General features: G+C 41.7%; 1 protein-coding gene across 1 annotated transcript in view; it reads left to right on the plus strand.

Moving 5' to 3' along the window:
- Window positions 1–26,685, plus strand: part of PTPRT (protein tyrosine phosphatase receptor type T) — a 594,790-nt gene that overhangs the window by 538,688 nt on the left and 29,417 nt on the right. The window contains exons 21-27 of the mRNA XM_083446701.1: window positions 3,364–3,551; window positions 11,212–11,299; window positions 15,802–15,878; window positions 19,443–19,479; window positions 21,895–21,992; window positions 22,292–22,408; window positions 24,434–24,588. Coding sequence (XP_083302827.1) covers window positions 3,364–3,551; window positions 11,212–11,299; window positions 15,802–15,878; window positions 19,443–19,479; window positions 21,895–21,992; window positions 22,292–22,408; window positions 24,434–24,588 — 760 coding nt within the window. The remainder of the gene's footprint in view (window positions 1–3,363; window positions 3,552–11,211; window positions 11,300–15,801; window positions 15,879–19,442; window positions 19,480–21,894; window positions 21,993–22,291; window positions 22,409–24,433; window positions 24,589–26,685) is intronic.

Genomic DNA, 26,685 nt, shown 5'->3' on the forward strand with positions numbered 1-26,685 from the left:
ACTTCTAAAATGTCCAGCTAGAATGTATCATTAGTCTTGGTGGCATTCAGTCTTAGACCATGATTAGACATATTGCAAGCATCATTTTTCTCGCACATGCAGAGTATTTTAATACCAGTCTCATTTTGCAGTTTGTCTATGGGGAAATATCTTTTTCTGCTCGCTCTTTTACAGAGAGAGAGAAAGAGAGAGAGAATCAAGATCTGGCTGCGATATCAGACGTTGTCCATTTTGTGTTGGCACAAAAAATATGGTTTATGGATACTTCAAGGAATCTGGGGCAAAGAATACAGACTCTTTTATCTCTTTCCCCTGTTGCTTTGGGATGAGTTTAGAACCTCTATTTCCACTTCACTAGCAAACTTGGCTTGGTGTCAGCTATGTCTTATGAATTAATGGAATAGTATATAGTTGATTACTTCACAAAAACAACAATCACATCCAGTATGACATTCTCAAGTGGTAGAGCAGTGAACAAGAGTGTCTGAAAGTTACAATATAGGGTTTAGAAAGAATCAGGGATTTATTTGGAGGACCCGTAAGTAAGTTTGAGCCAAGATGTATCTTAGGCTGGTGATGGCCAGCCCCTTCCTTATGGTATAATGAGATGGAGGGTTGGATCAAAACTTAGCCATCCACAAATGGACGCCTTTGATCTATGGAAGGCATTTGATCCAGATGATGGATCCTGCAGGTGGAAAGGAGGAGGTTATTTTTTGCAAATTTCTTGCTACTCTAAAGCCTCCCCTTTTCAAAATTATTCTCCAATACTCCAGTCCAGAACAGATTTTTTTTGTAGGGCTCAAGTGGCTGCAGGCAGATTTGACAAAAGTCACCTTCCTGTTTTTTACCAGCTGGAATATCCCCTGAGTGGAATTCCATTCAAGAAATGGAATTGAAAGAGACACCAAAGTCTAGTTCCGAGCTTCTATCTCCTGTTGGGTAGGATTCACCTAACAAACCTCATCAGTGGAAGACCCTTTCCTCTCTCTGCACGCTCTCCACCCCCACTGACATTGACTATGGGGTGGGGTGAGGGATCAGGAAGACCCCTCCAGAACAGTGCATGGGGAGAGGAGAAGAGGGGTTGTTCCATCTGGGAAGCTGATATGCTTGTGACAAATGAACATGCCACTTAAAGCAATATTGAATTCTGCTCCTTCTTTCTGTACCATAAACCCCTACTGCCATATACTTCAGCTGTTATATTTCCAACTATAGAACTGGAAAAGGAGGCTATCAAAAACAAAAACAAAAAAAAAAAGCCCAGAATAGAATTCATTCTGAATATGGAAACTAATGATTACACCTGAATATGCTGAGCTGAGTAGCTTTGAGTTTAACTTTATGACAAATCCAAAGGCCTGAGTGTGCTTTTATAGGCCAGCTCATTACTTTGTGTTTTGTTGCCTTGGTTGTGACTCCTTCTTGGAATGGAAACTTTTAATGTTTTTAAACTGAGGCTGATAGAAGATTAGGGTCCTTGGAGAATTCAGTTGTGCAACTGGGTTTGGATTCAACCTAATGGTAGCAAATTAAGCAGATTATGCAGCCTATTGCAAGTAGTTCACCATTTTTAAAGAAAATGGTCCCATTCTCTATTGCAAAGGGTTAATGGGGAACAGTAAATATGCATTGGGAAAGTAAATCCAGCCCGGAGAACTAATAAGCCTTGAAAATACCCTCTGTTCAGAGTCCTCACATTATCATTAGTAACGGCATTAGGCGGGTTATTGTATAAATAAATGCTTAGCTTTGCTGTCTGGCTTCCCCCTAACACAAAAAATGGCTTTCTGCAAGCTTGCGAATATTTGTGTTTCATGTCTAATTAATATGCTTACACTGATGAAATTTTGAACTTTGTGTTAATACTCAGTGCTGTATTCTATAGATGCAGATTTCTTCGTCAGGAGTTGCCGGGACTTTGGCAACCAAAAAATAAAATAAAAACCAATCTATTCTCCTTTATCAATATCGGGAGGAGAACCTGTAGGGAAAGTGTTAAGCAATCCTTTTCTCTGCCGTGCTGCTTCAGTGAATTTAGAGTCTGCTTCCTACCTCCCTGGCAGCTGCAGTAAACTGAAATCAAAAAATCATGAAGAAACATAGGTGTCTCCTCCACATCATGTTTAGTGTGACCCAAAAGCCCTGCCCCCATCATTATGTTGTACTTCATCTTCCTTAACTTCCCAATGACCCCAGAAAAACACCCTTCTTTCCCCATTGCAGGACTTAATAGAAATACAAAGGAATACAAAATACTACTGTACACTCACACGTACAAACATCCCAGTCACAAAATTTGGGATTTGTAATAAAGAATTCTAGTTAACTTCTCCATCATTTCCTATCCCCTGCCCAGTCCCCATTCAGAATGCAATATATCAAACTTTGTTCCATGGTCTGTGAAGCTGTATAAGGAATTATGGCAGGCACATCACCTAAGTTGATTCTGCTTTTGGAGGAAAAGTGCAGAATAACGTTCCAGTACATGCAAAGTTTGAGAACTAGTACAGCATAAAGCATCCCTGAACCACCCCTTAAAGGAGTGTTTAATTTAGGGTGGGGAAATTCTGATCCTCTGGAGGTTGCTGGACTACGAAGAGTATGATCCTTGTCCATTGGCCAAACTGGCAAAGGCTGAAGGGAACTGGAGTTCAGCTGGAGGGCCACATGTTTCCATCTCTGATCTAATGCTAAATCAGTACAGATGAGCAACAAAGAGAATTTGCACACATACACCCCCTGCCTTCTAGCTCTCCTGCTAGGGTTCCCATCTCTTATCCTGAAGCAGAACCTGTTGCTTTCACATGTCCAAGGCATGGAACCATTGCATCACAGAGCATTTCAGGTTTCCCTGCTGTGATACTGCACCTGTCTGTTCTTCACTCTCTCCTTCCTGTCTACCTACTGAAAAGTGGCATTGGAGTCTTGCTTGGCAAGGGATAAAGGTAGGAGAACTGACCAGAGGCAGGATATGCCCTTTCTGTATAGCCGTTCTGCCCTCAAGCTGCAAAAGCAACAAGCAGGACAAGAGATGGGGACCTTATCGGATGTGATTAGGTAGCATGAAAGAAATTCCAGTTTCTGATGTAATGTGCATCAAATAACCATATTTCCTCCTCCTGTTGTTGTCACCGTTGGGTAATTTGCTGCTTCTGTGTTTTCTTCATTCCCTGTCACACAAAATCCAGCATGTGTGTGCATTAGCTTTGGGGGGTGGGATGGCTCTGGGCAGGTACAGTTTTCCTACTGTGCTTCATTTCAGCCATGGGAGGGAGGGGAATTAACCTTGGGGCGGAAGACAACAAATAAATAACAGCTGGGTGAAAGTTTGTTTTGCCTCCCTATTTTTTAAAACAGACAGTAGCCATGGGGAGATGACTCAGCCGACACTGACAATCCAGACCCATCCCTATCGAAGCTGCGACCCAGTGGAAATGTCCTACCCCAGGGGACAGTTCCAGCCAGCAATCCGAGTGGCCGACTTGTTGCAGCACATCACTCAGATGAAACGGGGACAGGGCTATGGATTTAAAGAGGAGTATGAGGTGAGAGCAACATTCACTCACTTGAATGCCGAGCTAAAGAATGAAAATTAAGGCTATTGTCAAATCGGAACAAGTGTTCTTGAGAAGCGTCTCGATAGCTTAAGTGGCTTATTTTATATGCTAACCAGAATGCCTTCCCCCCTATTTGCTCCTGCCTCCTTGTCTTGAGTCCTATTTCTGTTATATGTAGTGGCCGTCATCCTAGATGTTTCTGCCCCAGTCCACTGATGTGGGGAAAGGGCTTGGCTTTTCCATAACGGCTTCCCGGTAACCCCACTTATGGAAAAAGACATGGCAAAGCTTTCTCTTTTCATTGAAACTCTCACACAGCAGGGCATACTGGGTTAGGGATCATGGCGCTAGCCACCTTATATCTTGTATAAACTCCACCAAACCATAATATGGTGTAGTATAAGTGCAAACCAAATACTCACTGTTTTGAATTTATTGTTAGTTGAACTGCTCAGAGTTTGTTCACACAGCAGCCTCTGGACCAGCATCCATATGATGAGAAGCCTCCAGGTGGCTGTAGTATCTAGTCCTGCTGACAGCTCTCTCTGGCAGAGATGAGCACGCAGCTCCCTTCATCATCACTTTCTGCCGACAGGACCAGGTGCTGCTGGAGGGTAAGCAGATGGATGACAGACCTGACAGTGTTGGTAAGAGGCTTTCCACAGGTGACAACCGGCTGTCAGAAGAACTGCTAGCTGGTACAGCCACCCAGAGGCTTCTGGCTCTATGAAGGTTTGTTCAGAGACTGTTTTGCGAACTAAAGATTCCTGAAAATCTAGTCATTTCTTCCCACTGCCCCCAGGAGTGTGTCAGAGATTGGGCTGGGAAATGGAGCAGTATTTCCAGATTTGGGGTGCCACACCAACCATATCACATTTGAAGAAACACAGAGCTACATTGCACTGGGGAAATATTTTTTGGGTGCCAGAGAGATGAAAATTATATTCCAAAATGTATGGAGGAGACCACATTGGCTGCCCTGCCTTATTCCCCAGCTACTTTCACGTATGAAGTGATGAAATACAAGTTTGCAATTTAGGGAGGGGATTTGCTGATAGCATGGTGAGCAACTGGAGTATCTCGGCTATTGGCCTTCCATTTAAACAAGACACTCCTGGCTATGTCAGGACTGGCATCAGCACCTGGCACCTGCCCGCTGGCAGCCCCATCAGGCTCTGCTGGTGCTGACATCAGCCCTAGACTCGCATGCTTACCTGGTGGTGAGAGATGATCAATTTAATTCCCCATTACTTTCCTAATGGAGCATTTGAGGACATAGTGAGAAATTAAAATTGCAGCCCCTGAGCATTCTGGGAAATTAAAGTGGCTGCCCATTACCGCTGCTGCCAGAGGGCTTTCTCAGACTTGAAGCTGCCCCTGGCTATCTATATATATATGTGTCTCTACCCTTCATCAATGGATGAGTTTTCAGACTGTTGCCAAACAAGATACTGAGAGGCAGGAAGGCTGCTTCTGCCTGGGTCGGTGTGTGCTGCTAGAGCCTTGTTGCTGCAATTAAACCGTTATTGTCTTTGGCAGAAATATTGAATCCCTATAATCAACATCTGATAGATGTGGTATAGCAGCTGTGATCAAATGCCGGCCTGGGAGATGGCTGGAAATATTTTCTCTTGGCTGCCTTTGTTCCTTAGTTGCGTATTGCCCAAGGCTTTGCAGAATTTCGCCATGATCAAATGCAACGTGGGATGTTTGAATTTAGTTCTAAGTTTGGGCAAATCCAACCTTCAAGCCCCATGGAAAAACCACTGAATAGTTTATAGAAATGGCATTAGAGGCAGTGAAGATGCCTGGGACTGTATTGGAATAGTAATGGTGGAAAGGAGAGAAATAAGTAAGTGCAAACTTTCCTGTGACTCGGCTCCCCAGGCATTGGAGAGAAAACTGTAGCTGAATAGGTGTTGAGGTGTCTTGGGGTTAGCTTAAATATGAGATAACCACACACATTTTTGGCTATCTACCTTGACACACTGTGGTCATCTATCATATAACATGTACAACCTTTATTGCCAGGTTGGGGGACCACAGGCCTAGGAACCAAATGCAGCCCAATAACTCTCTATGTGGTTCTTGAGATACTCCCCACATCAGACTCCCTTTTCCCAGACCTGGCACCAGCCCTCCTTCACACCTTCCTTGAGTGTTTTTGCCTAACTAGACTGTGTCCTTAGACTCTGAGAAAGCCTCTTGCTTTCTGGGATAAAGATGGGTATGAGTATATGTAGAAACTAGCCTACTGTTGAAAGCTAAAATTTACACTCCTTACTCTATGCACTTTTGTTCCTGGCCCTCGCTATTGGCATGCGGCCCCCAGAAAGTTCCACAGAAGGGAATGCAGCTCTCAGACTGGAAGAGGTTCCCCAAACCTTGTTTACAACATGGTAGTGGGGTTTAGTCTCTCCTATCAATCTCCGTATAGCACATTGTGGTGAAACGGCTCTCCACAGCGATATTTGGTGGCCATTTCTAGTTTCCAACAAGCTGGGGACCAAGATTTACAAACAAAATAAAATAGATGCTCATTCCATCCCATGCCAGTCTTACTGTCAGTGCAGACTTTCAGGTAAATCAGATGAACAAAGAGTGCTCGGCTCGATGAAGGATGCAAAGGGGAATTTTCTCTTGCAACTCCTGGTTCCTTTGTGTGACAAGTGAATTGCATGTGTGGTTCTTGAATTATGAAAGGACAAATGTTTGAAAAATTGTCTCAGTGCTGAAGGGGCAGGTAAATCAGTGGCTACTACAATAATACCATACAGTATCATTTATCTGAAGGGCTGGTATGTCATTGAAATCTATATCCTATTTCAAAGCTTGTGGACATGATTCTAAGGTACTTCCAGGGGTCAAACTGATGTGGTTCAGACCTTAAATTAAACTGTACTGTCTTTAGATGTCTAGAAGAATTACTGTTAACCTCCATTTGTTCTTAAGGGAAAACAACTGTCACAAGTCAGTGAGCAAGTGCATGTTCAGAGTCTGTACAATTGAATTAAAACTGGGCAGTTCCATTTTGTGGGATGGGGTAGAGGAGTGAAAATATTGCAGCCTGGTGGAAGCAGCTGATGGGGAAGAGGGGAACTGAGTTCCGGTGAGTTCCTGTTGAAAAAAAACCCTGTTTAAATCCATGCATCTTGTCAATCTGTCACAAAGCATTTACCTCTATCCTGTTTCGTGGGAGCACAAATAGATCAAGCCCTAAAAGAATTATGTGCTTTGTGTTTCACATTGGGGATGAAGCTGGATTCTGGGTCTGAAGAAGTCTATAGTGATGAAGGAGATAGTGAGCAATCATATGCTCATCTGTTTCGTCCAGAGGAATGTGTACATGTTTTGGGGTGGAATATAAACTACTAATATAAGGACTGCTTCTGTGCTGTCATGTTTTTCAGCTTCAGTTCAGTGGGTAATGGAGAGTGAACTTTCTCCCATAAGGTGACTGCACATTTTGGGATATACTTCCATAATGTGCCCAGTCATATAACTTAATTATTTCCCTCACTGAAGGTGCTGACTCTAATTTTGCACACCTGAAGTTTTATTTGTCCTGTAGAATATGTCCTTGTATGGCTGACTTTGTGGCTCATAATTTCAAATTACCATACTTTAGCCAAGCTTGCATTGCAGCTTCTCTTTGAACAACAAACAAGAGCTGAAACATGGTTTTCATAATTTTACAATTACTGAGCTAGTCTACCTAATTTGGTATAATATGGGGGTGGGGAATGTGACTAGAAGGTTGCTTCCGTAATTTAATATTTATTGCAAAATTCTGCACTTTCAAAGTGCTACATAAATAATCAGTAGGAATTTTTTATTTTTATTTAAGTTTAGATGGCATGATGCCATCCCAGATTCATGAAAGACAGAAGATTAATGGCCTTATCTTTGATGTCCAGGAGCTGTATTTCAAAATGTGATGTATTCTAGCTTGGTTTCTGTCTCACATACAAATATACTTGGCCTTTTAAGATATATTTTTTGTCCTTTACCCTGTAAACAAGTTTCATAAATTACGGTCTATTTAGTGACATGGTACCAAATAATTTTTCTATTATGAAAACGCTCTGTGAGTTGCCTTCATCAATCACTAACTCCATTAGACTCCCCCCCCCTCATTTCTTGTCTCAACTATACATAGTCTTTCCCTTTCTCCCCCTCGCTCTTTCTCTTGAACAGTCTTTCATGCAAGCACACACACACAATTGATTTTAAACCAGATCCCTTCCCCCAAGTTTGAGAAGTAGTTTGGTAGATATCCTGGGAGTCTTGCTCAAGGCTAAACTGAAGAAGACCCACTTTTGGGCTTTCTACATTTTATTTGTATTTGTTTAAGGATATTTACATACCGCTTTTAAGGCAAACCTCACAAAGCAGCTTATATAAGATTGTTGTAACAATAAACATCAATGTCTTTTTAAAAATAGCTGCAATGAAAGAAACCTGGCTTGTTTTCTAGAAGTAGCTGGTAGTGCTTCTTCTCCCATCCCATTCCTTCAGGGCAATGCATCCGCTCGAGCTTTCTTCTCCGCTCCTCTCAGGCGGCTATTTCTGGACATTTTAATTTATTTGTTCGAGACAGTGCCGGATTTACATATAAGCTAAAAAAGATCTCTCTTGGCCCCCCCCCCCAAAGCCGATCCAGCAAAAGATGCCAACTTATAGGACACCATAGCTGCAATCCTCAGCACAATTCCAATAATATTTCTGAATCTGGTTCTATGCATGCAGCAGAATACTGGGGTAAAGTCAAGACCTGGAAGAAGGGTCAGTGCCAATTAAAACTGGAGCTAGAACCACTTTTGAATGTTCTCCCATGTTAAAAAAGCCACGCCCCAAAATAAACATTTCCTTGCCAGAAGAATACTAGCATAGAAGGGGGAAAGGTTCAAGCCAGTCATCTAGCTGCTCTCTTTGTTTTCTACCTACAGGGAGAGATTTGGGGCGGGGAATGGGACCAGTGATAATGAGATTGGTGCCTGAAGGTCCCATAGACTGCCTACATTTTTCTGATTAATTTAGAATGCTAGTGAGATCATTGGTGGTACCACTATTGCTCTTAAAACTGGTTAATTGTTGCTACAATTCTATTGTTAAGTTGACAACAGTTATGAAAGAAGTGCAGATTAGCCATACTTAGTCAGTGCTGGCAGTGATGTCTAAAAAATTCCTGATTTTATCTGTTTTGGATACATTCTTTATTCCATTGCACTTTGCTATTTTTCTCATTGTAACAGGTTATTGTTCCATCTATATCAGTAGTCTGAATTTTCCAAGACAAGTTTACCAGTTCTGTCATTGTGTTAAGTGCTTTAAAATGACAGCAAACAGTGTGAAGAAAATTTGAAGAAAAGAATATAGATATAGACCGAGAAGTTTAATCCATCATTACTATAGTTGTTGAAATCTCAAATGGCATTTGATTTTATCATGAGCTGTTTCTATACAAATCAGTGGTTCTCAATCTTCTTTTCCCATGGGCCACTTCCAAATTACTGCAGGTTGTTGTGAACCACTTAATGGTTGTTGTTTTTCTGCCTGTTGTAGCAGTTGTGCTAACTCCAGGAGGATTTTTAATTGTATTTTTGCAGGCATATGACAGACCACCTTGTGGACCACTGATAGTCCATTGACTGCAGTTTAAGAACCCCTGGTGTAAATCATACTATAGCAGAAAGTTTTATACATATGTATATCAGAGATTTGATTATATTTTTAGTGAACAGAAGGGGCATATGTTTTCTATACACACACTGGATCTTTGTATTTTAAAGCAAAAACCTGCTGTTTTGATAAGATGCCTATTGATCAAAGCAATTAATAGCTGATAATAGCTGAATTGGGCATTTCTTTGGAAAAGTCACTTTTACCATCCTATGTATAATGCTTAGAAGGATTTTGTTCCTTCCTCATCTTTTTTCACATCAATAGCGCATGATGAGATCCCAAATGACTGCTACCATTCTCTGAGCAATCATTTGTAACTAGACTCTAATGTACAAATAACGCGTCATTTCTTCTCTATCTTTGATGATAGAAATGGGATCCCTAATTTATGTTTTTTGTGCTGCCCCCCTCCGCTCTAAAAATTCGCCACTATTAAGCGGCACTTTCTTGGTACAAGGAAATAGGTGTGTGATCAAAGATCTTCCCGTTTGCTGACACATTACTTCATACATGTGGAGATTTGAGCCAGAACTGCTTTTATTATCCTTCTCTGACACAAACAGGATCCATAGCGTATCCTGACATTATTTCCAGAGGGAACCATTTGTGAACTGTGGTTTCGCATGATTATAATATCATTTTTAGCACATTTCACCACCATCAGCCAGCCCAAATGCAATGGCTAGCACTACAAGAAACAAACAAGTGCAATTTCTATTTTGTTTTTTTAAGCAAATTATCTGTTATTGAGCAGCAGGAAATGTGCTTTCCTACGAATGGGTATGTTATAAAGATAATTATTATTTGGGCGTAATTTTTGAACACAGAATAAGGTTTCAGAAACCATAAAAAGCGTCATCTTTAAAGCATGCCAAACAAAACTGGGTTTATGAGTGGAGCTCCCTTTTACTATCTTCATCGCAGGAAAAGGCCAAAATATGGTATCAGTTCTGTGAAACGGGAGAAGATCCTTCAGTGTTACTCAAGAGTATCATGGGCATTTCATCTTGATTAGACTTATTATCAGCCTACCATTCTCAACATGAAGGGGAGTTCATATGGTTGCATTTTAATGAAAGCAACCTAATTTTCACCTCCTGACCACATGGGTCAAAACATAATTATCATTTGGATTTTGCACTTCACCAGATTTTCAGTACAGTTCTTGGCTCGAAAAAAGGGGGAAAAAGCCAAAATGCATCAAAATGTGTACAGTATTTAAAAAATTCATAATGGATTTCTTTTTGTACAGAGTGGTTTTTAAAAAAATAGATAATCACTGATTAAGGCGGAAGTCAGAAAAGGAAGAATGCTAAGAATGTATCTTGTGCTCTTGTGATATAGACTTGGTGGGTTGATTTCATGTATTTCTTCAGCTGAAATTAAATGGAAGAAAAGTCGTAGCTCTCTAAATCAAAGGAGCCTTGATTTGAATTTAATCAGCACTTTGAATTGTGCTCACATTAGCAGGCATCACTATATACAGCTACAATGCAGTATATGGATATATTACATGCGACATTCAAATAGCTCGTGAGTTTGAGAAACCTTTATGCCTTGTTTTATATTACAAAAACATTGCCTCTGTCCTCTGTCAATTTAAATATTTTACAAGGCAACTTGTATTTCTCAGAGGCAAAAGAGAAGCAATCTATGTCCCTGTGTTAGAGATGGTGCATTGAAAAAGAACCCAATGATTACAAAGCCAGAAGCAAAATGTTTCCCACTTGTTTTTAGTGCCATTTGCATTGGGAAAGCAATTGTAAGCCAGCTTAAGCCATAGGATGCTAATGGTCTCTTCATCATTTTCTTATTAAATGTGCCCTTTCCTTGAGAAAAACAGTTGGCTTGGCTGGGTGTTAAATTGCATGCTGCCTTTTCCCCTACCCCTATTTCGTTATGTTAAAACACCTGAAGGCATTGGCCATTTCATATAAACACTCTGCTGTTGTTTATTTTGCAGGCTCTACCTGAGGGGCAGACAGCATCTTGGGATACAGCCAAAGAAGATGAAAACCGCAATAAGAATAGATATGGCAACATCATCTCCTGTAGGTGCAAATTCAAACTGAACTGAACTTCCTGTGTGTATCTGTAAACATCTAGCTGAGAGAGGGGGTATGTCTGTCAGCGTAACTGTGAAAAAGAATAAGAGCACAGAATTCTGAGCACTCTTAACCTTTCCCGTTTGATAATTTCATGTTTTTTTGTTGCCATTCTCACCCCCTTCCTCTCCACTTTTTCTCCCTTTCTCTTTCTAATATTATGGGATTCTTATTTTTCTCAATGAACTGCAATCCCAAAGCCCTGTCCTTTCTTTCGCTTCCCAAATATAATAGGTTATGTATGAAAATGGGGGGGGGGGATGGTCTCAGGGCTGAAGGTTCTTCTTCTCTCCATGTAGAACATTTGAAGAGGGTTCTGCACATATCCCCCTTCATGCAATCATTTTTTATTTTGTTTTTTTTTTGCTGAGTAAACAGACCTGCTGATTGCATTAAATAGCCCTCTGCATGTGCACAGGGCTGTCTTTACATATTCTAAAGATTTGGGAATATGTCCATCACCACAGGCTATTATTTCTCCTATGCGCTTTTGCAAAAGCCGTACAATATCTGAAAACAGCAGGGATAGGGGGAAATGTGCTTCTAGACGTTATTGGACTTCAGCTTGCACCATGCCTAGCCGGTGTAGTCAATGATAATGGATGATGGGAATTTTGGTCTCAACACCCGGACAGTCACAGGTTCACAGACCTAGAAGAGTCTTTCATAACATGGGTTGTAACCAGCTTAGACACTGAACGAGCAGAACAACTTCCACTTGTGCAACTGAACTTTCCGTTCTTCTTCTCTGCCCCACATGCTCTCCACACACACACCCCATCTGCAAATCTGGAGAGAGGGGAGAAGAGGAAAAGCAAAATTTTGTGCAATGACTTCATTAAATACAACCCGAAGAAGAGTTGAAACTCAGTTGTGGCCTTGATTACAGAGAATTGTGGCTTTAGACTAATGGTCAGAAGTTTGTGGGACACAGAACAATACTTGTTGTTGTTTTTTTCCTTCAGTGCTCCTATTTTCCTTCAATGCTCCTATTTTCAAGCCTTTTCCTGACCTTTAATTGACACAGATTCTTTCTTTGAACCAAAACCTGAAGCATTCGTCTTCATGGCTTTACACGACAGGGAGCGCCAAGGGGCTAAATGTACACATACTTTCTCATTTTATCTCCTTTCACCATTTGTTGGCATTATCTATACATATTGGAAGCTATTGCTTGTGACAAACACTTCTAGCTCCGGTGCTCTTCACTCCTAAAAGTGCCTGGGCCTTAAGGGACAGGTTTATCACCTCGCTTACAGATAAATGGCGAGCACAAAATCTCTAGGTACTAATCACATCGGCTACTTCGTCTTCCTTGCTGTGGATTCTGACTGAGGAAGCATGGGGCATCTGCAAATACCAGGTGGAACGTAATGATCCTCAAGCAATAAACTTAGATGAATTCACCAGGGAGGAATCAAATCCAAGAAGAATTGAAAAGTTAAGAACTCGAAAGCAGCGGAAAGGAAACTTAGGCCAAGAGGAAAACTATTAGGTTCCCTCCTGTACTGGGCTGCTGTGCCTTTCTTTTGTTGTTGTTTAGTCGTTTAGTTGTGTCCGACTAATGGAAATAATAATAATAATAATAATTAATAATTATTATTATTATTATTATTATTATTATTATTATTATTATTATTTATACCCCGCCCTCCCCAGCCAAGGCTGGGCTCAGGGCGGCTAACAAGCAATAATAAAAACAGGAAAGGAGAATTCTACCTGGTGCAGCTTGCACCACACTTGCAAAATATATTTATTCCTACAGACTATTTGCTATTCATGCTGAATTTGGTGACTCTAGTACTCAAGCCTTGTGTGTGGCATTGCCACACCCTCCAACACTTCTCTGATTAAAATAGGGACATCCCATTCCATAATGATAACTTTAATATTTATACTCCACACATCTTTCCGGGTTGCCCCAGCCACTCTGGGCGGCTTCCAACATATTTAAAAATTATAATAAAAAAAATAAACATTTAAAAACTTCCATATACAGGATTGCCTTCAGATGGCATGGGGGTCAGATAACTCCATACCCTCCAACATTTCTCCGATGAAAATAGGGACATCCTAAGGAAAAGTAGGACATTCCAGGATCACATCAGAAACTGGGACAGCTTCTCTAAATCAAGGATGTCCCTGGAAAATAGTAACACTTGGAGAGTGCATTACTAGCAGGCTCAATCCTTAAATGGGACTGGTCCTATTCACATTGAGTTCCACATACTCACTGGAGCACAACATTGCTTTCAATTGCAGGATTTATCTGGCTTTCACAAAAGACACTTCCTCACTCCCTTAGTTATAAAACATTTCTATATAGCATTTACGTTTTTTAGCACTGCTGCAATGATTGATGATCCTGAGTTTGTGATCTCGAGAATTTGTTGTGCATGTGCAATGAGGCTTCCTATCAGCAGCACCACAACAACACACAGCTTCACAAGCAGCACCTGAAACTTCTCTAAAACACAGAAAATGCCCTCATAGCAAATTTCAAAAAAGCTAATAATAATAATTACGGCTAAGGGAGCTGGGCATGTTTAGCCTGGAGAAGAGGAGGTTAAGGGGTGATATGATAGCCATGTTCAAATATATAAAAGGATGTCACATAGAGGAGGGATAAAGGTTGTTTTCTGCTGCTCCAGAGAAGTGGACACGGAGCAATGGATCCAAACTACAAGAAAGAAGATTCCACCTAAACATTAGGAAGAACTTCCTGACAGTAAGAGCTGCTCGACAGTGGAATTTGCTGCCAAGGAGTGTGGTGGAGTCTCCTTCTTAGGAGGTATTTAAGCAGAGGCTTGACAACCATATGTCAGGAGTGTTCTGATGGTGTTTCCTGCTTGGCAGGGGGTTGGACTCGATGGCCCTTGTGGTCTCTTCCAACTCTATGATTCTATGATTCTATGATTCTAATAATAATTTTATTATTTATACCCCACCCATCTGGCTGGGTTTCCAGTGAACAATCGGAATAACAAAAGGAACAACAATGATAACAACAATACTATTGCAGCTATTTGCAAGTTAGGATTAGTGGTACAGGGCTGAAGAGCGAAGTGGAAGATACACATATCTAGCAGTTGGTGTGATGATTGAACAGTCTTTTCGCATGCGTCATTTTTCAGTATCTCAACCTCTTTTCTGTTCCCGCTGTTCCACTGAAAGTCATCAGTTATTAATAATACATAAACGCCTTGCAGCCTTATGAAATATATGTATCTTCCCAACACCTTCCAAACAGATAGAAATATAAAATTTAAAAGATAAGTTATGCTGTTAGTCTTAACCAAGCATAGTCCACTAAAAATATGAATAAAATAAAAGGCCTCATTACCTTCTGAAGGTTGAGCTGTGGTCGTTTATATTTCTTAGCCTTGCTTTCGAAGCAAAGGGTTCTCCCGTGCCATTCACACTTTTGAGCAAAAGAACTCCCCACGGGAGATAAAACATTGTGAATGTTGCAATGTTCAGTCACTTGGCAACAAAATTAACCGCCCAGAACTGTTGAAAACCAAACAGGACACAAACATTTGAAAATCTCCCTCATTGTCAGAATTATTTTCTAAGTTCAGGATAGCATCTTAAATAATCTCGCAAATGTTTTCCCCAACAGTACAGATTTCCACTTGTCTCACCATAAAGCTACAGCTCTCCATCCATATATATATGCCTATTAACAATCTATTTATCCATCCTGGCATTCTGATGCTTTCTTTCTCCCTTTCTATTCTCTCTTGTATCCCATCTTCTGCATAGTAGCACAGGAGCCAAAGTCTATTTTTTAAATTAAAAAAACCCACTGTGCACACCACATCATTGTAGATGCATGAACAAATGAGTTCTAATAATCAGCCTATGGAAAAAACCTGAATCCTAATAATTTTCATCTATCTTCATTGTGCTATGAATTATCTTCCCAGCTCTATATCTACCTCATTTAACAACAAGTGTTTTAGCTTGCACCAAGCAGGCTGTTTACAAAAATAAAATAAAAATATGGAATATCCCTAGCCTGCCTAGAGATAATTCTTATGCAAAAAAGTTTGCTTTTTGTGTCTGATTCAACTGCTTTTCTGCAACGATTCAGCTGTACAATCCAGACAAGATGTTACAAAAGGTGCTAGTTTTTCAGAACTTTTTGAAGGAAATACTAAGACCAAGAAGTGTGTTAATTAGATCAGAAATCATACTAAGGGGTGTCTGAGAAATGTGAATTTTATGAGTTCAAATAAATAACAGACAAGCTTCTGAATAACTCAGGCAGGCACTGAGTTGAAGCAATGTGCATTTAGCAGTTGAAGAAACATCAGTTAGTGTTGAAAATCCTTTCAGCCTGAATCTTCTATGTTCTTTCTTCTTTCTGCTGTTCCTATTTTCTTTGATACATATGTTCCTGCCTTCAAGTAACAAAACAACATATTTTCTTTGATTATTTTCAGATGATCACTCCAGAGTGAGACTGCAATTGCTGGAAGGAGATCCCCATTCAGACTACATAAATGCCAACTATATAGATGTAAGTGCTATGGAAACTTTTAAGGATCTTAATGGTGGGTGGGTGGAGTAAGTGAGGTGATAATGTTTCTTCTTGGATCAATGCCTTGAAGTAAAATAGAATTTGGAGCCTCCAAGACTTTTTTTTACAAGCTGTAACTTTTCAGTCCCACCTGAAATAATCCTTTGAAATGCTTGCAACATTCCAAAATGCACAGGGATTTTATCAAAGCCCCAGCCCCGTGCAAATGTAGTGACTTCTTGATCTCCTGACCAGGATGATTAGATCAGAAACAAGCTCCCTTCTGTTGCGTCTCTTGTATCTATTTGTTCCCTATAACTAGCACATGCAAAGTGTGAATTGACATAGTAGTCATTTTTGTCTAATGGAAAGCAGGAGACAGTGGGAGATTGTGATTTACAGTGCAATGGTCCCGCCTCACATTATTTGTTTTAGGAAAGAGGAAGCAGCCGGACCAGGTTAGATTATTTGTTCATCTAGGTTGGTATTGTTTAGTCTGAAAGGCAGCAACTCTAGGGTCTCAAACAGGTTTTTTGTTGGGGGGTTTTAAGATTACCTGTCAGTTTATCATTTTTAAGTGGAACAAGGCCATAGCTTAGTGGTAGAGCACATGCTTTCCATGTAGAAATCCCAGGTTCAGTCCTTGCTATTACTATAAAAAAAAATCAGGTAACAAGTCATGGGAAAGAGCTCTTCTTGAACCCATAGAACAAGTGTGGAGAACCTTTGGCCCTCCAGGTGTTGCTGAACAACTCCCATATTCATCACCTTCATCATCATCTATTAAATTTGTATACCACCCTTCATTTGAAGATCACAGGATGGTTCACAACATAAAAATACAAAATGAGAACACAAAATGCATGATAAAAAACAAACAAAAGAAAACCAATAGCTCACCTCCTACAAAGACATTTTAAAAGGCCATAGCATGTTTAATTAGCCCAAGGCATGGTTATAAAGAAATATTTTTTGCCTGGCACATAAGGGTGTGCAATGAAGTCACCAGGTGAGCCTCCCTGGGAAGAGCATTCCACAAATGGGGAGTCACTGCAGAAAAGGCCCCTTCTCGTGTGGCTGCCTTCCGGCCTCTCATGGAGTGGGCACATAAAGAAGGGCCTCAGAAGATGATTGTAGGGTCCAGGTCAGTGCATATGGAGAGTGGCAGTCCATGAGGTATGGCAGCCCTGAGCCATTTAAGGCTTGAATAGGGCCCAGAAACTAATTGGCAGCCAGTGCAGTAGGGCTAGGATTGGTGTTATATGCTCAAACCACCTTGCCCCAGGGAGCAACCTGGCCCCTGAATTCTGCACCAGCTGAAGTTTCCAAACCGTCTCCAGCGGCAGCCGCATGTATAATGTGTTGCAGTAATCTAACCTAGTGGTTACCAGAGCATATATGACATAAGTTAGGCTATCCCTGTCCATATAGGGGTGCAGCTGGGTCACCAGCTGAAGCTGATGAAACCAGAAATACCTCTAAGCTATGTACCTGCTCCTTCAGAGGTGTGTAACCCCATCAAGAGCAGGCAGCCCCCCCCATCCAATCCCATCCAATCCCCTTTAACAGTGCCTCTGCCTTATTGGGATTGAGCTTTAGTTTGTTGGCTCTTGTCTAGTCCACTAACAAGGCAAGACACTGGTGCAGCACTTCCACTGCCTCACCTGCAGATGTAAAGGAGAAATAGAGCTGTGTGTCATCCGCATACTGCTGAGCACATGCCCTCAGACCCCTGGCCATTGGTCATGCTTGCTGGGAATGATGGGAGTTGTAGACCAGCAACAACTGAAGGGCCACAGGTTCTCCATAGCTGCTCTAAACAAATTCCTGTGTTCATATGATTAAACCTGGAACTTGTTGTGTTCTAGGCATATGCCCAATTGTCGAGCAACGGTCCCTTCCAAACACTACAGAGACAAGAGCAACTGTGTCTAATACAATGTCTAGTTTGGCTTTGAACTCAATGGGACTTTTCTACCAAGAAACAAAACAATCCAACTCATCAGGTTGTGTGTTTGGGTTGTTCAACTGAGTGGAAGTGTCCCTCTGCTCACCTCTGTCGCTTTCACAGCCATCAGATGTCCTGGGCTTGACACAGACCTGATCACTGCACCGTCCTGGCACTGAGATTAGGCTCAGTTATTTGCTCCCCTCTAACTGCCACTGAAGTTGCAGAGAATTGCAGAGCTATGGGATGCTGGGGGGTGGGGTGCGGGTGGGGAGTGGGGAGTTTGGCTTGTGCCCTAAGTATGCAGCTTAGTATTTTGAAGCACAGGGCATGTAACCACTTGTATGCATCCTGATAATGTATAGCAATGGAAAGAAGGATGCAGACATCGTTTTGAACACTTTCCATCTCATTAATAGAGAGCTGTGGATTCGTGACTAAATGGAAAATGTATTAAGCAAAGTATTTAATAGCAGTCCTGTTTCTAATGTAAGTCTCTTTAATCCTTAATGATATCACAATATTTTAAAGAGATCCTTCAATTAAGGGAAAGGAAAAACATATTTAATATAGAGCAACCCACACAGTTTTAAAAATCACTGATGCCTGAGTCAGTTTTGACAAGAAACAGATGTGTTGTTTTCAGATGAGGGGACACAGATTTCTCCATGTTCAATCTATTAATGACTAAGTAAGTAAGTCTTCCTAAAGTGAAAGCAGTTTTAATAGAAAATATGAAAATGGAAGATCTGGCTTTCATGTTTGCAAGGTCACATAGGGTGATGTTCCCTACTGGTCCTACTCAGAGTAGACCCTTTGAAGTTAATGGGCATAAGTAACTTAGCATCATTAATGTCAGGAGGTCTACTCTGAGCAGAACTTGATTGAATAAAACCATTCTCCCCTCCCTTTCTTGCTTTTGAAATATAAATGGTTTCAGAATTTTCACGACAGAAAAAAACATTGAAGCAGTTCCTGTGATGAGTTTACTGAATCATCAATGATACCGTGTGCTTTGGCAGCCTCATTTGAAGGCCAACAGATAGATAGTGAAGTGGGAAGTGCGTCAGCAGTAGAGATGCTGGTGAATCGTGCTCCATCCCAGCTCAACTTTGACCTTTGGGAGCCTGTATTTCTCACCTTAAAGAGCCATAAATTGATCTTCACCTGACATTTAAAAGCTAGAGAATCATTCCCACCCTTTTCCCACCCTGCTTTTTCCACTCTCCCACAAGACTCCTCCCCTCAATCCACATCCATCACTTACAATTAAACCACATTTACTGAGCAATTACAAGCAGCATTGAACCTCTGACCATAGATAGACGGTTCTCCTATCTCTGGCACCTGGAGCTCTATGTAGAAATGAACCACAATGCAGTGTTCTTGTGTTTCTTGGGAAATGTCGTTTACACAGTATAGTAACATACACAATGCTCCAGGTAGCTAAGGAGGGAGGGTTCCCCCTTCCCTCTCCCCACCGCAGAGCACTACTTCTCTTTCAGATGAACATTGATGTGCATGGTACCAAGCAAGCTTCTAACCTTATAGATGCATATCTGAAGTGCCCCTGAGATGGTAGCCTACAGAATTCCTTTCTTTTGTTTTCTTTGCAGGGTTACCATCGGCCTCACCATTACATTGCAACTCAAGGCAAGTATAGCGAAACCACTCAGTTGTCCAAATGACATGGTATAAACATTTAAAAATAAATACATAATAATTGACCTAAAGATTTCTAGAAGTGACCTGTTGAGATTAATCAGTAATAAAGGCACATTCACAATTCTAGGTTTCTGCATTGATTGATGTATTTTTAATGAAATAAAATAAAATCTGAATGGATGGCTAGTGGATGAATGGTGTTCATCTTTGTGCAAATGTCTGTGGTAGAAAGACAGAATAAATAGATGATGAGTGCTGTCTCAGAGAGAAAACTGGTGTCCCTGCCTACTTTGACTTTGACTTTGCCCATTCTTTGGCTTTGACCCTGACATGACCAGCTCCGATCGCATTGGTCATCAATGTCTGTGGCCCTTCACTTTTGTTTAATTGAAAAAATGAATTCCTAGTGTACACAAGCAGATCTCCCTCTTTTGCTAGGTCAATCTACAATAGCAGTGAGCACTGTTTTCTCCTGCCAGTGGTAATGATCTGTCTGCTCCCAATGTAGATATTTATTTTCCCCTTGTTTTGGAGGTAGATCTTCACTCACCCCTTCTTCCCTGGTGGGTGGTTCACCTCAGGTGTCAACATTTCTTGGGCTGGCCCTGGATTACTCTCAAATGAGTATAACAGGTGTGGGGAACGTGTGGCCCTTCAGATGTTGCTGCGCCCCAACTCACATCAAACCCAACCAGAATGGTCAAGGGTCAAGGATGATGGAAGGAGCCCATGTTCTCCTTCCCTGTTATACAGATTATATATTCATATAACAGATCAATGCAGCTACTGTTCTGGAAAGCAATTCCTTTCTGACTTTAGTATGTTATGTGTCAGAAGCGCGGACCACTGGGGGAGGCAAGCTTATTTGCCTCAAGCCTGGAAAAGATTATTTTTTATCAAATAAAATAGTGCCTCTTTCAATTGTTCTGAGACTACATAAAAAGAGGGAAAGCGGACTTTTAAAAGACAGGAGACATAAGGAGGAAATAAACAATCTGACGGGATGAAGAAATGGACAACTTAAGGAGGTATCAAAGGCCACACTGAGATGGGGGCCATAGGCTGCCCATCTGTGATCTACAAGAAATGAAACAATACAAAATCTCAGAGCTTGAAGGATAATTTGTCTTCTGCTACAGAAGCACACACTGTATCATAACTGGAAGATGGCAGAAAAAGCCTGTTTGGTTTATGTCACTCCAGAAAGCAGAGACTAAAGAGATTGGTATCCCTGCAGCCTACACATGAGAAAAGTTTTAAAGCTCCAAGAGGCAGGCTGATAAAGCTGAGGAGAGACTATAGATTTTTGAAGACTCTTTAATGTGGTGTGATAGATCTTTCGCTGCCCACTGCTATATACATTCAATAAACAACAAGAGCTGTTTCTGATCAGAGGCCACAACAGGGAAAAGAAAATGAATATGTATACTCACGGGCATCAGGAGTTCTTACTACCTTCAAGTCTCCAAAAATCTATCTTTTATACATTTGCTGAAAAGGAACAATCTACAAATATATACCTGAATTTCTCGGGCTGTTATTGGAGTGGGTGATTCATTTTTATTACAAACTGAACTTTTAGTGAGCCCATTCAAGGGGACCCACAATGATGCTTTTGATTAAGGAAAATAATCCAACTTTTTGCCTTTGATTTCAACAACAGGAAGCCCTTTTCAAGCCACAATATTCTTAGCACTACGTTTCAGTACTGTTAATGATACTTTCAAAAATAAAGTAATGCGGGACAAAGTCATAAATATGAAAAGAAGCATCTAGCAACATATCCAAGGGGAGGCAGCTTTCTGTTAAATGCCACACATTTTAATAATTAAACAACAATTACGTTGTGACCCAGAAGTGTTAGGTTGATTCCAATGAAGTCTTTGTACAAGTGGAATGACTTCTGTTCATGCAATAGACGACCTCACCTCAGCCAATTTCACCTCACACATGCTCAATATGTTCTGGAGAGCCCCCAACCTTTTGGAGCAGATTTGAGGGAGACAAGGTGGAAAGAAATGGAAGGAAAGTGATGAACACTGACTTTGTTGGATTGAACCCACTATCACCAAAAATCTCATCAAGTAACTTGGGATTCTAGCCCGCATGTTTATCTAGTAATTACCCTTCCCAGGCCCAGCACTGTAGATTTTATTTTGAGTTGTGTCTTCACTTCCTTCCTCATTTGTCTCCTCCATGGCTCCAAATTGAGCTACCAGTGTATCATTTTACATTCTGATCACTTCGTTGATTTAATGTTTTGTCACTCAAGAAAGCACACATGCAGTCCAGTCCACGCTTTAGGAAGGTTGGCCTTTCAGCTGCGGTGGAGAAAGAAATGGATTGTGCTGCAATCAGCACATGGATGTGCATTCTCTCTCACACACTTCTTTTCGCCCTCAGGACCAATGCAAGAGACGGTCAAGGATTTTTGGAGAATGATCTGGCAGGAGAACTCTGCAAGCGTAGTCATGGTCACGAACCTGGTGGAAGTTGGCAGGGTAGGATGATGATTGTTCAAAGCAAATGTGGGGACAGATCTTTGTCTCCTCCCACTTTGACAGATGGACAGGGCAACCAACATATCAAAGCGTTGACCTGCAAGGTGGGGGGGAAGGGTCTCCTTCACTGAAGGTTTTTAAACAGAAGTTGGATGGCCATCTGTCAGGGATTCTTTAGCTGTGATTCCTACATTGCAGGGGTTGGATTAGATGACTCTTGGGATCCTTGCCAACCTATGGTTCTATTTGTAGCCATACATAATGTGCTAGCATTCAGTTTGTGATCTTTATTGTCATAGGTGAAGTGTGTCAGATACTGGCCTGATGATACAGAAGTCTATGGAGATATTAAAGTCACCCTAATTGAAACAGAGCCATTGGCAGAATATATCATACGCACTTTTACAGTTCAAAAGGTAAGGACACACTAGCCCTCCCCTCACCAGCAGATTCTTTTTCTTGCCACTAGGTCAAAGCTGTTCGACATTTCATTCAGATTACTGATGGGTAGCTACGGAGTTGCCAATACTATTTCTAAGTGTACTAGAGACAGTTTAAAGGAGGATAACACTGTCAGTGACAGCTATATTCTACCCAGTGGCGTCGCTATGGGGGGGCGGTGCATTCTGGGTGCCATATCTAGGGGGGTGACAAGAAGGCACCCTGCGGGGGCTCGTTGGGCACAAACAGTCATCGCGCAGCTGCAAGCAGAGGATCCCAGCGCCGGCAGGAAGCCACTATGTACAGCACATGTGTGGCATCGCATACATGCACTGTACATAATGATGCCACACATGTGCTGTACATAGCGGTTTGCCACCAGCTCCTCTCGAGCGCTGTACAGACGGCAGTGGGATCCCTCCAGTGCCGCTACAGCCGCATATAGAGTTCACGTCTGTAGTGGCGATGGAGGGATCCCGGCACCATCTGTACAGCACTGGAGCGCCGCCGGCGGCAAATCGCTATGTACAGCGCATGTGTGGTGTCACTACATATGACGCATGTGTCGTACGTAGCACGCCGCACATGCGCCCTACGTAGCGATGCCCCGCCCCGGATGTCACGGCGCCTTCGTTCGCCCCTGATTCTACCTTCCAGAATCAGAGGCAGCATACCAGTTGCTAGATGGCACAAGCTGGCACAATACTTTTGCCCTTACATCCTGCTTGTGGGTTTCCCACTGGCCTCTGGTGGGGCCACGGTGGGGAAATAGAACGCTAATCTACATAGGCCTTTAATCAGACAGGGGTCTACTTATTTCTTAAGCATTGTTCCTATATGGTGACAATGGTGATGGTTAACTTTTATTTGTATATCTCAGAGAGGTATAACCTGCTCTCAGATTTAGAAAATGTATACGTTTAAGCTTGTGTCCAATGCAGCGCTAAGTAACCATCCCTTTTCTGCAAGGATTTATGCTTACGCAACAAGCCTTTCACTTCTCTCCCACACCTCTAATATGTTATGGGAGTTTCCCCAGCCATTTTGAAGCAGATTTGGAGAGGACACAGGACACATGCAGAGAGAGGAGAGGAAAAGCCATGTTGCACAAGTGTATACCTTTGCACTGATGCGACAGTTACTTAGTGCTGCATTAGATACTAGCCCCCCGCTTTGTTCATTTTATACATTTCAATTAATTCAAGACAATAATATATTTTAGAAGCACAAGTACACACAACACCAAAGAGCAGAAGAGAAACTTAAAAACAGAATTAAATTAGTGAAAACATTAAAAGAGTAGATCAAAAGGAAGACCACTGCCATTTTCACTATGTTAGGATTTTCTGAATTGTTATTCCTCATTTCACTTCTGTTATTAATTGGGAATGTAGCCTAACTGAATATGGTTCCCCATTGAAAGGCAGGGAGGCCTGGCATAATTGTGTACCATTTCTACTTTGGAAGAAGTCAGATCCTTTCATAGCCTGTTTTTTTTTTAAAAAAAAAAATCCAGCTTGCTGTTGGGTAGGTTGCCAGGCCATTTCTCACTATGGCATAAATGTTCTCCATTCAAAGCTTGGACCAGCTTTCAACATATTTCTGCATGCAAAGGCTTAATCAGCTTGCTAGTGTTCATCTTGTTCCCCACACAAAGCCCTGATTGGACTCGGGCTATTGTGTATCCTTTCCTCTTCTGTGAAATTAACTGTTCAACATCTCCTGCTAAAATGAATCCATCATAACTGGTTGGAAACCTGTTGTTGTCTTAGAGCCATCAAAGTGGCTTTTTCAGTTTTTCTCCTCTACCATGAAAAGCTGTGTATACAAAGTATATATGAAATGTTTTTGAGTGGAATTGGGTTTAAAATGTGACACCATTGTAAAGAAGTGGCTGGTTGCGGTGGGTGGGAAGGGTAGATGGCAGAGAATTGATGGTGGTGGTGATGATGATACTACTATTACAGAAAAAACACTTTTTTTTTTTGTATCCTTCTTAGAAAGGCTACCATGAGATCCGAGAGATCCGCCAATTCCATTTCACCAGCTGGCCGGACCATGGGGTTCCTTGTTATGCCACTGGCCTCTTGGGCTTTGTTCGACAAGTGAAGTTCCTCAATCCACCAGAGGCGGGGCCTATTGTTGTGCACTGCAGGTATGCCTTTAATTCTCTCCCTCACTTTTTTTCATCCATTTTCCTCCTGGTTGTGCTCATTCCCTTGGTCCAGAAGGCACTCCACCACCTTGCCCTAGGGGGTCATGGGAATGAATATTGTGCAGCCTAAATCCCTGCTTTATAACAGGATCCTCCCCCCAAATTTGCTTCATGCATTAGCCTACTGCAGATTAACCCCTATTAGGTAAGTGTGTCACAACCAAATGGGAGAGATGTGTGCTGTCACACAGAAGATGGAGCAAGCTTGTTTTCTCCTGCTCTTGGAGGGTAAGACCCAAACTAATGGATTCAAGTTAACAGAATGGAGATTCCAACTAAACATCAGGAAGAACTTTCTGACGGTAAGAGTGGAATGGACACTTTCAGAAGGTGGTAGACTCTCCTACCTTGGAGGTTTTTAAAGTAGAAGTTGGGTGGCCATCTGTCATGGATGATTTAGTTGCAATTCCTGGACTAGATGACCCTCAGGGTCACTTCCAACTCTACAATTCTGTGATTTTGTGGTAGCCCCCTGCCTGAGGTGGTTGCTTCAGCCTTCCACATTGGTGGACCATCCTTGATTGTGCTACACATTTCTGAAGTCTTCCACTTGGAGGCTGGGTGGTGGAACTTACCCATAATAAGCTGCAAAGTTTAAAACAGGCATCTTTCCTTTGCAACAGTTATTTTAGAGGGGGGCAACTTTTTTTTCTTTTCAGCCCGAGGGATGTGTTTCCTCATGGGCAACCTTTTGGGGTCTATATGCTTGTGGTGAGTGGGGCCAGGGACAAATGTGGCAGAGCCAGAGGCAGAAGTGGGTGGAGCAATGGATGTGAATCTTCCCTCTGTATGCAAGATCGTTCCAGCCATACAAGACCCAGATTTATCTTCACACACACATTTCTCCGTCCTCATAAGCAAATGGCATTACCACAAGTTCAACAACACATTGCAGCCAGGTGAAACTCTCAAGGAGTGCACACAGTAAAGCCAAGGAGGAGGGTGGATGGCATGGAGAAAGTCTCAAGGGCTGGAATGAATGGTCTGATGGGTCATATTATTTCCCCAGGCCTGATGTTCCTCATCCCTATTTTAAAGCATGTCGATAGCTAGCTGCTGGTTCAGGTCATGCCCTTAGTGGCACTGATGAACCCGAACATTTGATTCCTTTTCTTTTTAATTTTAGTGATCAAATGACATTCCCTCCTTTTAAAAATTTAAATGACTAGCCCAAAGTAGTAATTACTAAATTTTCCCTAATGCTTCCTTGGACAGTATTACTGTCATTCAGTATTTATGAAGTGCAGGGTTCCTCTAAATATAGAAATCTTACAGCTATTTGTTATAATTTTGAATTGCAGGAAGAGAGTTAACGTTAGGGAAGGGCCATTTATTCACTAAGATTATTCATATTATTCCTTCCCAGCTGTCGATTGATCTGGGCCATTGATTCATTGCCATTAATGTTTCTCTGCTTTGCCCATACTTCCTGCATCTGAAATTTCTCATGCCTTTAGGAAAAAGAGAAAGACTTTCTAGTTTCTTCTGTTCTTTACAGATTGGGAGAAGGGAGATCTGTGATAAGGCTTGTATTTACAGCCTAAACATTTGTTCATCCAAACCTGAGCTTTTGTGCCTGGGACAAGTAGCTGGTAGATGTTACTGGGACCTGTTGATGGTCCTGTGGATCAATGAAGGGTAGAGGTGGTGGCTGAGGGGTACAGCAGTCACCACTGTGGAAATGTGTGGTTGCTAGCAAACCTTTCTTTTCCTGGGGTGAATAGTCAATCAGCCACTGAGTGCTTGCCCAGTATTGACTGAGGTGCAGCCACCACCACCTCCCAGCTACTACTGGTGCCACTTGCCAGCACTGATTGTCCCATAACAGCAGCCAGCGAATCCTATGAGTGGCCTTCTTCACCAGCCAGTAATAAGTAGCTACTTCAGCACCACTTTACTTCAGCACCATATTCAATGCTCTGTCTCAAAATCTGGTTTTCAGAAGCTCGTGTCTTGAATACTGGAATTAATATCAGATAGAGCATCCTGGGTAATGGCAGATCACATCACCCTCATCACAAAAAGGCAAACTACAGA

Source organism: Podarcis tiliguerta, assembly GCF_965153285.1.
Source record: "Podarcis tiliguerta genome assembly, chromosome: 6".
In the NCBI taxonomy this organism is placed as follows: Eukaryota; Metazoa; Chordata; class Lepidosauria; order Squamata; family Lacertidae; genus Podarcis; species Podarcis tiliguerta.